Source organism: Macaca nemestrina, chromosome 9, assembly GCF_043159975.1.
Source record: "Macaca nemestrina isolate mMacNem1 chromosome 9, mMacNem.hap1, whole genome shotgun sequence".
Taxonomy (NCBI): domain Eukaryota; kingdom Metazoa; phylum Chordata; class Mammalia; order Primates; family Cercopithecidae; genus Macaca; species Macaca nemestrina.
In genome coordinates, this window is record NC_092133.1 from 123,625,884 (window position 1) to 123,638,109 (window position 12,226).

Genomic DNA, 12,226 nt, shown 5'->3' on the forward strand with positions numbered 1-12,226 from the left:
CTCTGCCCTCTTCCCACTCACTCTCACCATATTACTTGTGTCTCACTATACAGAGAAAACAGCGGTCTCAGACGAAATCCCCTGAACTTCTCCCTCCTGTCTCCCTACCCTCATTCATGCTGATTGGCCCCACCCATGCGTGTGGATATATCACTTCACTCCATGACTCTTTTTCTTCTTTATGAGGTGTTTCTCTTCAGCACCTGTGACGGGTAAAATTAAGAATCTCTATTTCCCTTCTTCCCTTTTTCTTGAAAAAGTAGTCTGTCCTTGGGGACTCTAATTTCCTCATTGTCCACAGAATCTTCAAATTCTGCCTGGAGATTGTACAATGGTGGATTGTTATGCAATCCAGTCAAGATCAATAAATATCTTTATGCCACCAAATCTCATGGTCACTTTTCTGTGTGTGTGTTTTTTAACTTGACTTGTCTGCAACATTGACACTGTTCACTGAACTTCCTCCTTGAAATTTTCTTCTCCTTTGGTTTCTGTGATACCAAACTTTTTTTGTTTTCTTGCTGTCTCTCTGACACTCTTGATTTTATTCACAGAACCTTAAATCCAGTATTCCCTCTCTAGTCTTTGGCCTTTCCTTCCTTCCTTCCTCCCTCTTTCCCTCTCTCCATTCCTTCCTTCCTTCCTCCCTCCCTCCCTCCCTCCCTCCTTTCTTCTTTCCTTCTTTCCTTCCTTCCTTCCTTCCTTCCTTCCTTCCTTCCTTCCTTCCTTCCTTCCTTCCTTCCTTCCTTCTTCCTTCCTTCCTTCCTTCCTTCCTTCCTTCCTTCCTTCCTTTTCTCTTCTTCTTTCTTTTTCTTTTTTGAAGACTCACTGTCACCCAGGCTGGAGTTCAGTGGTGCAATCATGGCTCACTGCAGCATCGACTTCCCAGTCTCAAGCAATCCTCCCACTTCAGCCTCCCCAGTAGTTAGGACTAAAGGTGTGTGCCACCATGCCTGGCTAATTTTTGTATTATTATTATTTTATTTTTGTAGAGACAGGGTTTCCCTGTGTTGCCCAGGCTGGTCTTGAGCTCCTGGGCTTAGGTGATCCACCTGGCTCGGCCTCCCAAAGTGCTAGGATTACAGGCATGAGTCAACGTGCCTGGCCACTCTTTTCATCTTTTACTATCCTCCCACACTTAATTCATCTCCTTAAATTCAACTATCATTTATATGCTGCTGATGCCTAAATTTGTATCTTATGCTTACATTTCTAAGTGAATTTCAGGCTTATTTAGAAAAATATCTACTGACATTTTCATTTGGATGTCAACATTAACATGCTCAAATTAAATTCATTGCTTACCCCCTTTCTCTTCCTGTATTTCCTATTCAATGGCACCATTGTCCACCCAGATAACTTACACCCATGTCCTGGGAACCACCTTCGTCACTTTCCTATGATGTAAATCACACATCCAATCAGATATTAACTTATGTAGCTTCTACTTCATTAGTAAATACTTCTCATGTGTACTCTCCTTTTTTATTCCCATTGACAACTACTACTTTATTTTAGCCTCTGACCACTGCTTCTATGGATTACTACTATAACTTCCTAACTAGATTTTCTGGCCTCTCATTCTTACTCCGGTCCCTCCTGTTCCCTGCAATACTTCAGGGGTCAACTACTAAACATGTAAAACATGTCCTGACACTCCCTTATCAAAATGACACAAATGGTTCCCAAGGTCTCTAGGTTAAAGTTCAAACTCCATTGCCTGGCATAAAAGACTATGAATGCTGACACCCCACTTATTTTGATACTTTATGGCTGGTAAGGCTGAGAAATAAGCCCCACCTTCTCAGCCTCACCAGCCATAGAGTACTATGTATATATCTTTACCCCAGGGAAATCAAATCTTGTAGCTCTATAGAGTTATCCAACCAGATCTTGATGTTTCATGCTTCTGAACCTCTTTCTATGTCAATCCCTTTCCTGAAATTATTTTCTTCTATCCCTTTTCTCAGAAATCCTACCCATACTTCAAAACTTGGATCAAGTATGACCTATTCTTGTAATGTTATTTTTGTTTAGATACCTCTTCTCCGTTCTTCTATAGTTTTTCTTGAGTCCATCTTTGCACTCTTCACACTATACTTAGATATCAATTTACTTCTCTACATCATCCCATCAGGCCACTTGCTTCTTTAGGACAGATATCAGAGGGTGTAGGTCTTTGCATCTTCATCACCTAACAATGGCCTGGCACACAATAGTTGAAGAAATCTTTCTCAAGCAAATAAAACCAAGTTGAATCAATTCAGCATCAAAGTTAATTAATGTTTTAGTGACACACATATTTTAGTAGTATAGGGCCACCTCCCATAATCACTAGACATTTCACGTTTAAAAAAGAATAATCACTTTACACATGGAGAACACACTGAGAAGGCGCATAAGAAACATTGGGTAACACAAAACCTGTTCCTGGAGCCCCTCATATGTCTCAGATTCCAAAATCTAATGGAATATGGAAGTTTCTTTCCTCCAGTAGAAGTTCCCTGGTCTAGGTTTCTGATAGGAACAGGGCAGGTAGAAAATGAGACAGGAGGCGGGCACGGAAAGGAAAGTAGGTATCCACCAGAGGGAGGTGGTCAAGCATTTTGCTGATGGCAAATGGAAAGTGCATTTAGAGCTACTTTGTGGAAGCCATCAGTGTGCATTTTCTAAGAGGCACTCTGCTATATCATCTTGTTCTGTGTTCTATCAGCAGCATAAACTCTAACTACGCATTCTAGCTACAAATTAACCTACAGTGGAAAAAGCATATCCTGATGCGATTTTTCTTTTTCTTTTATTTTCCTATGCTAGACAACAATTTGTCAAGCTACTAGGCTGAACAATGAAACTGCAACCTTTCTAGGTCAAAAGTGTTTTGTAAAAATCAGCAATTTCATATGGTTCAACAAAATACAAAATACTAACGATCTTTACTAAAACAAATACATTTGTCAACAGTTTAAATCAGGGGTGTCCAATCTTTCAGCCTCCCTGGGCCACACTGGAAAAAGAATTGTCTTGGACCACACATAAAATACACTGACACCAACAATAGCTGCTGCAGGTTGGACAAGCTTGGCTTAAATGGATTCATTTTCACTTGCTATATTAACATGATTTAGGAGGTATAACGGATATAATGCTTTTGGATTCCTTTCCTCGGCAGAGTAAGATGCACTTTCTACATGTAGATAGAGATAATTTCTTGTTGTCACCAATTAAAATACTGTTTCAGGAGAGCCTGGAGGTATAGGTGAGGACCAATGGACCAATGGGTGGAGTCAGAGTAAAACACATTGTTCTTCTTTTGGTCAAATATCCATTCAACTCTTGATACTCAAAGTGTAGTCTGTGGCTTGGTGGCAACTGCATTATCAATGCGCTTGTAAAAAATGTAATGCAGAGGTTTGGGCTTCACCCCAGAAATACCATGTCAGAATATGCATTTTAACAAGACTGTCCACCACAGTGATTCTGAGGCTTCTTAATATTTATGCAACATTGAGTCAGACCATTTATTATCAACCTAACATTGGAATAATCTGGGAATTAAAAAAAATTAGTGCTCTGGTTCCAGCCCTAGAGAACAGTCTGAGTGTAGAAAATTTTACAAGCTGGAATAATAAAATAACAATTACATCTCAGACTGGAACCAGGTGATGTAAATGTACAGAAAATGTTAAGAACCACAACTCTAGATAAAAGTTTGGGAGAGAAATCCTAAATTCCAGGGAATTTTCAAATTAACATTGTAAAATAGAAGAACTTTTCAGTATGATGATACATATACACTTAGAACAGGGTTACTGCTGTCATGAAAAGTAGTCAAACAAAGCAAAACATAAAACTAAATGTCAAGATGTTTTATAGTTTTAAAAACAAAAAGTGATAGATATTCAATAGCCTGTCAAAATGAAATAACAGTTTCCCTTTGCTTATAGGACTATGAGCTACACAAAAGAAGTGTATGAAAAAAAGCAAGGAAAAGTATAAAAAAAAACGGGAAAGATACATTGCTTTGATGATTTATGTATGAAAGTCAAAAAATAATTTGACTGAATTATAAATGACTAGACACTTGATCTACCACTACAGACATGGTAATAAAAATATAACCTTAGAAGTATTCCAGGGAAAAGGCAGAATAACATTCTAACATTTTATCTTGGGATAAAAAAGTCTTATGATATCTTCAGAAATAGGAAGCTGAACACAACAGAAATAGAATTTAGACCAGCCATTCCACAGGACTTCATTCAAAGTGTATCTGTTTTAGTTCTTAGAAATCAATCACCTTGCAGATTTGTACCTCTGAATTAACTTAATCGTGATCTTCAAACTGCTTAATGTATCAACTTTGGCATCTCCTTGATGGGGACACCATCCTCTGACTTAAGAATGCAGCCTTTCAGAGTTCAGGTTTCATAAAATTCCCAGCAATAAGAAGAAATGATGAAAATGCTATCACCTGTATTGGATATCATGCTTATCTGGAGTGCTGATACTTTAAATATTATCAACAAATAAGAACTTATATTTACATATATTTTAAGCAACCTTAACTCTATCAAAGAGAAGAAAGTTTAAACGAACCAAGAGATAATACACTTTTCAGTACTTTGATAAATCTCGTTAACCAATTTTGAATAATGAAATCAAATCAGAATTTCAGAGCTTGAAATAATTTTAACATCTGCAGTGTAGCAGAGTGGCACAATTCAATTTGCTAGACTGAGTTGAATCTGGTTGAAGACTTTAGTCTTCAATTAAAAATCATGCCATTGATTCAACTTGCAAACCTCTTCTCAGCCCTGGGCATAGCTTTATCCAGTTTGCATCTTGAAGACATTGACATTTCTAATTAGGAAGTGAATGGCACTTGGAACCTAACCAAATGTCAGAGAAGACATTTAATAGTTGTACCTGCTAAAATATATAGCTAGGTCATTTTTTAAAAAATGTAACTCTTCCAGCAAGCTACTGCTAGAATTTGAAAATCCAAAGAAAGTGTGGCTTTAAATGTATATAACCATTACTCAAAGAAATACAGATATTTAAAAAATATAGCTGGGTGCAGTGGCTCACGCCTGTAATCCCAGCACTTTGGGGGGCCGAGTGGGGTGGATCACCCAAGGTCAGGGGTCTGAGACCAACCTGGTCAACATGGCAAAACCCCATCTCTACTAAAAATACAAAAATTAGCTGGGCGTGGTGGCGTGTGCCTGTAATCCCAGCTACTTGGGAGGCTGAGACAGGTGAATCGCTTTAACCCAAGAGGTGGAGGTTGCAGTGAGCCAATATCGCACCACTGCACTCCAGCCTGCATGACAAAGTGAGACTCTATCTCAAAATACATACATACATACATACACACACACACACACACACACACACACACACACAAATATATATATACATTCTAGGATTCTAGGTACCCCTTACAGGTGAATTAAATCCATATTTCTAGAGAAACCAAGAAGGCTTAAAGAACCTTAAATCAGATTTCGAACATAAACTACAGCCCTGTAGTTTATTACAGCTAATTTACAGTAAATTATTTACAGTAAATTACAGCCCTGTAATTTAGAGGTCACATGCCAAGGATTCTGACGACAGTGAAACACACAAGAGAATTAATGCATTGTGATTTTCACAGAAAGGATTAAATGGAAATGAATACACAATTACACGAGAAAAGGAAACTTCACGTTCAAATACTTTAAGTAGAATCAGCTGTTATAGAAAAGGTGAACTATAGTAGGTATAAGTAAAAGAGCTTATTGTGGCATTTCCCATGGGAAGACTGACTGTAAAATATCTAGGGTGGGCACGGTGGCTCACACCTGTAATCCCAGCACTTTGGGAGACCAAGGCAGGTGGATCACCTGAGGTCAGGAGTTTGAGATGAGCCTGACCAACATGGTGGAAACCCTGTCTCTACTAAAAATACAAAATTAGCCAGGTGTGGTGGCACACACCTGTAGTCCCAGCTACTCAGGAGGCTGAGGCAGAAGAATGGCTTGAACCCAGGAGGCAGAGGTTGCAGTGAGCTGAGATCATGTCACTGTACTCTAGCCAGGAGACAGTGCGAGACTCCATCTCAAAAAAAAAAAAAAAAATCAATTCTGTGAAAGAGAAGGACTATCATGATGTTGTTAAAGATTTGGAATTTGCATCAAGGCTAAATAGAATCACATCCCAGCTCTGCCATGTGCTAGCTAGATAACTTAACATTTTTGTACCTCTGTTTCCTTGTCTATAAAGCATAAGTAATAATAGACTAAGTCAGGGGTGTTGTGTGAAATAAAAAGAGTTAATATAGGTATAGCATTTAGAATGGTGCCTGGAACATAGTAACCACTCAATTCAATAAACATTCTTCCTCTCTCCTCTTCTTCTGCTACTTTTTCTTCCTTTCTGTTTCCTCTCCCTTCTCCTCTTATTCTTCCTCTTCTGTTTTTCACATAAACAAGAGAAAGATAAGCTGTTTGATTATAACTACGTATTACTCTAAACTTAGTATTACACAAGTAACTAGCAATATTTCAGTTGGAGATAAAATGATGTCTTTACGTAAGATCTTCTTTTTAATTTTTCTGTTAAATTTTTTTTTATGGACAAGGTCTTGCTATGTTGCCCAATTTGGCCTTGAACTCCTGGGCTCAAGCAATCCTCTTACTTCAGTCTCCTGAGTAGCTGGGACTTCGTTGGATCATCTGCATTTTTAGAACCAGCCATTTCAATGGTCAATCAAAGCTCTATCTTACTAAAGAGACCTGAATGTATTAGGTATCATTCTCTTTGTTTCAATTTTTTCATGTTCCTTTTTCCAAATTATTTAGAGAGCTTAGAATTTCCACTCAACCCTGAAGACTAATAAAACTTCTCCAATCAAACAACTATCCTGAAACTTTAAGAGGCTCTAACTGGACCTAATATAAATGTACCAGGAAACTCACTGCACAATTGAAGATTCATCAAGAGTGACTTAGCAGATTGTAACTCAGTCTGGGTCCTCTCAATGAGAAACCCTGTTGTGTGACTTAGGTGTCCAGCTGCTCAGAAGTATTTAATGCTTTCATATCAAAGATGAAAGAAAAATCTCCTGGAAACTGAATGTATAATCATGTCAGCAGTGGATCCCACCAAGAAAATCAACTATTTTAACCCATCGAAATGACCCAGAAACACTCAGAGAGAAAGTAATGCAATAACTAAAAAAGACAGTGTAGGGAAATTCAGTCATTTGTTTCTAGCTACTTACTGACTACTTTGAAAAATGACATCCTTTTTTCAGAAAAGTACAGGCCCCTAAATAAAAATGCTTTTAAGAACAGTCAATTAGTCTCCAAAAAGTAACTATGTGAGATGACGGACCTGTCAATCTGCTTTATTACTGTAACATGGTATTTTCTATATGTAGTACCATAAATTCATGTTGTAAACCTCAAATATACATAATAAAACTCATTTTAAAAAACAGCGGTCCAATTAAATAAATTAAATCAAGAAATCGAATGTGCTAAAGTTCTTTGCAACAACACTGATAAATTTACAAAAATGTATTAGTTTGCATGTTTTTAAAAATTAACCTCAGTAAATGTTAGAAAATATTAAATTAGGCACACTTATTCATTATTACCTCAATCTTGCAGAAATGTTTATTCAATTGGAGTGGAAGGACAATACTGAATTGTTTTCAATATGCTTAATTAAATAATGAAGTTAGATTTAAATTGGTAATCCTTCCTGCATCTCCACATTCCATAAAATAAAAAACAATAGCACACTAACTTAGTAAGGATGCTATAAAAAGCAATGTGTGATTTCCCTTAAGTACCCTTTTGAAGAACCATTTATCTTAATACTAGTCAGGCTGGTCTGTTCTAACTGCACTTGAATGTTTTTAGGAAAAGTGCTCTGTTAACAACCATAGACATAAAGAGTTTGAAGTCTAATTGTGATATTTTGGAATTCTCATGACTGCCTGCTGCATATCAATTATGTAAATATCATCTGAGATTCTGACCGTTGACTCTCTAGTATACCAAAAATCCTATGCTTAAATCGTAGGATTTACTCAACAGTTGCTTGGCATCATAAGGTACTGCTTTAAGAAAATCTTCGAAGTTTTATGATTCTTCGATGGCTCAAACAAAACTAAGTATTTTCATTGGGATAATTGGTAATGTTTTAGAAAACTGTTTATCACAGTATATTCCACAAAAACATGAAGTCCACGACATACTATTCATAAAAAAATGTTGGCCGGGCATGGTGGCTCACGTTTGTAATCCCAGCACTTTGGGAGGTCGAGGCGGGCGGATCACCTGTGGTCAGGAGTTCAAGACCAGCCTGTCCAACATGGTGAAATCCCGTCTCTATTAAAAATACAAAAAGTAGCCAGGTGTGGCGGTGGGCGCCTGTAATCCCAGCTACTCGGGAGGCTGAGGAAAGAATCGTTTGAACCTGGGAGACGGAAGTTGCAGTGAGCCGAGATTGTGCCACTGCACTACAGCCGGGGCAATAATGAGTGAAACTCTGTCTCAAAAAAACCAAAACAAACAGAAAAAAAGTGTTAAGAGCAAGCAGTGGAGACATGCCAGTATGAATTCTTTATAACCGTGTTGAGGATTACTCAGGATGCATGTTCTCTGAAAGCAGAGATTTGTCTAAGCCTCGTTCACTTCCGTAGCCCAAAGCCAGCAACAATGCTTGGCAATTAGCAAGCATTGAGCAGAAATCAGTGAATGAATGAATGATCAGTTTTCCAGCGGGAAATTTCTTTAATTTTTTTTTCCAGAGTCTCTCACACTTACTTGATCACAAGAATCCTTTTTTTTTTTCCCATCAGCAGGATAGAATATTTTAGATAAACAAAATAAAGAAAGAAGGAAAGGAAGGGAAGGAAGGAAAGAAAGGAAGAAGAGAGAAAGCACAGAGAAAAATCTAACAAATATACTTATAATGACCACCCATATTAAGATTTTAATGTAACAAGTAAAAGAGAAGTCTCTTGGGGACTCTTCCCCCATTCCATTAACTTTATACCACATCTCTTCCCTCAAAATGAGGTAACCCCAACATAGGGTTTATGTCTACATGCTCCTAACATCCTCCTCTGGGCAGTTCTGAATTGAAGGATTGCTAAAGTCCCTTTACGCCCTAAGATTTTAATATATTTCTAGCTAGTATATATTTCGCAGATGATCATTTCCAAAACTATCCACTTACTGCATTAATACAATGATGAGTAAGAAATGAATGAAATAAAACACTACAAAATGATGCAAGACAGTAGGAAATTGATATAATAATGGTATTTATGAAGAGGCTAACTGGTCTTTCTTTCAGATGGATTGATATAAACTCTAAAGACATACAGAGATATAAACAACGTCCTAAAAAGGCATAGAAGTACTAGCTACTTAACCTAAACTGAGGGATTTTGAAACTCTTCTCTACCATTATAGAGAAAAACATGCCTAACGTACACATTGGATTTTGACTTACTCAAGAAATTGTCTAGGGCTTTAAAGGCAAAACCATGCCTAGATCAATGTCAAAACGTGCTCGCATTGACATAAAAGATGCTACCAAGAAGAGGGCACCCTTTCCCTGAGCTGAATAAAAAATTACTAATGAAAATCTCTTTTATTAAGACCCAGCAAACATGAGCCAATATAGTTCAAAAGGAAGAAGATCTATTTCTAAAAACATAGTCAATGTCATTCACAATATTGTTTCAGTAAAACTTTTTTCCCTCAAATTTTCAAGTACCATTATAGATATTTCTAAATTGTCTTGGAAAACTTTTAAGTATGTTACCAACGAGGTATTCTTTCAAATATCTAAGTTTTGTTCTTTACTTCATAGAGCTGATAAAAAGACCTAGGACAATATATTTTCATACTTGCTCTATTTCTAATTTTATGCATAGAAGGTGCTGAAGAAGCAGACAATTTAGTGAAACACAATTGAACCCAATACCTGTAGCTGTGCAGATAACTACACACCACTATAATGCAGCAAGGACTAGACCAACAAAGAATAGCAAGATGTGTAGCTGAATTTTCCACTTTATCATTGGGAATCGGTGTCACATAGTTTTATAGACAAACACAAGGATGAGGATTTCATTTCACTTTGAAGCCAACCCACTGACTCCTTCCCATGTTAAATACCAACAGAGAATAAAACACAACCTCACCTTTTATTTAGAAGTCCATATGGCCTTTCTTATATTAAGATAAATGAAATGAATTCATATTTTAAAAATGTTTATGAAAGAAAAGTGTCAATTCCTACCTCCATTATCTTTTAGATGTAGTGCTATCTTGGTATCATCTGGAAGAGAAATTCAAAGTTATTATAACAGAAAAAGATTTCAAAGGAGCATAAATCTCATGACTAGTAATTGTCTACTAACTGCTTTGATTGGAACATGACTGGATTTTGATAATTTATTGAGGTAATTTCTAGTACAATGAGAGGAAGTCCTTGCTTTACATGATGTAGTTCTAAAATTTCCTACAGAGATTGCAATGTCAAGATTTTGGTAACATCTTGAATGATTCTTAAGTTCTACAAGAGAAGTAAACAGTTATAATTAAAACTTAAAATACAACTATTTTTAATCCTCTAAAATTACTTATTGTCATTAGAACCTATAGTTATGATCTTATTTATTCATTTTTAAAAATCAAGATCAAGGAAAATCCAAATTAATTGTGATAGTTAAGATTTGTCAATATTTACAAATTTAAATCCAAAAGTTAAATGTTTATCCATTGCTAGAAAAGATGACCAAAATTCTATATAAAGAGATCTTATCCTGACTGAACAAAATGTAGGATATGCTTTTTTATTTTACTGGTTATAGTTCACTCTAAAGGGTAGGGTTTCAAGTATAGGAATATTTTCATGGGCTTTAATATAATAATCCAAAATAATGTGGATTAAAAGATAATGTTCTAAGTAAAATGCACTTAGTGGCTGCTCTCCACCTCACTTTATTCTAGTTCACCTTATAATATCAAATTAAATTCCAATTAAAAGAAAAAGTTCCATATTTAATTTAATTTAATTTAATTTTTAATTCAAGCCAAAGAAAGTGAGGCTTATAATAATAAACAAGTAAGACCCATTTATCGCCCTCAAACCTGATTCGTGGCCAGTCTTATGTGTCTGCCCACTCCCTCCTGGTGGTATCATTCAGAATAGAAAATGATCGTATGTTGGGTAATACACTTTCTTCCTCCTGAGCTGTGCCCAAGCATTAACACTCTCTAGTATTTCTGCCTTCCCTAGAAGATGAAATAGTTGTTTTCAAGGACAATTTCTATGACACATACAGTGTTTCTGTGTAGGTTATAGACCAATATATTTTATTGACTGCATTCTGGAAAATATTAGAATTATACATGAATAGAATTATCTATTGTTTAGAATCCAGAATCAACGGGCATTTTATATGCATTTTGCCTTTCTAACCTGTGATCATGAAGTTGGATTTGCTTACTACAAAATTTAGCCAGATAGGAAGAAGTCTGTATTTCTTTTCTAGGAAGGAGAGGACAAGAAGCCAGAATCCGTGGTAAAAGCTATGTCTTAAAAAAAAGGCGCAGTGCATTAAAAGTATCCCAGCATTTACTTTTAGTTCACAATAAGTTTGTCTTTTTCCCCTTTGGATGTCCCTTAAAAATCCAGTTTGCCAAAGAAAAACTTTAGAGAGATCTAGAGAGTAGGAGCTATTGCAGTACATGTCAACACAGTGGTTTTTCCTTCCTTCGGGAAAGAAAAAAAAAAAAACAAGTAAACTATCTCTTGGGTACCTTCTGTAGGGAGGCTGGTGGGAAACTGAGAGGTCACTGCTCTTCTGGTGGTAGTCAGGACCCTGAACTGGGTGGTTGTCGCTCCTACGGTTGTGGTGGTTCGAGAAGAAGTTTCCACTGGTTCTGTGTTCTCACACATCTTCTCTTTTGACTAGTAAGAGAAATGAAAAGGAAAACAAATTGAATGACCGCAAATCTATTTTTAGAACTTACATCAAAGAAGCTGGGCTGTAAGGCACAAAAGCCTCTCACATCAAGACAAGGAATACATTACTTTTGCACAAGGCTATATTAATGATTTTGCTAATTTATGAAGTTTATAAAATAGGAAAGAAAAAAGGATGGATGTAACAAGCAATTTCCCTCTTTAGATATTTAGGTTTCATCGT

At 36.6% G+C, this 12,226-nt stretch overlaps 1 protein-coding gene across 1 annotated transcript in view; it reads right to left on the reverse strand.

Annotated features, from left to right (window-relative positions):
• The window catches only part of LOC105488240 (plexin domain containing 2), a 467,180-nt gene that overhangs the window by 56,026 nt on the left and 398,928 nt on the right, over positions 1-12,226 (reverse strand). The window contains exons 12-13 of the mRNA XM_011752134.3: positions 11,838-11,988; positions 10,312-10,350 (exon numbers count right to left, since the gene is read on the reverse strand). Of these exons, the coding sequence (XP_011750436.1) occupies positions 10,312-10,350; positions 11,838-11,988 (190 nt within the window). The remainder of the gene's footprint in view (positions 1-10,311; positions 10,351-11,837; positions 11,989-12,226) is intronic.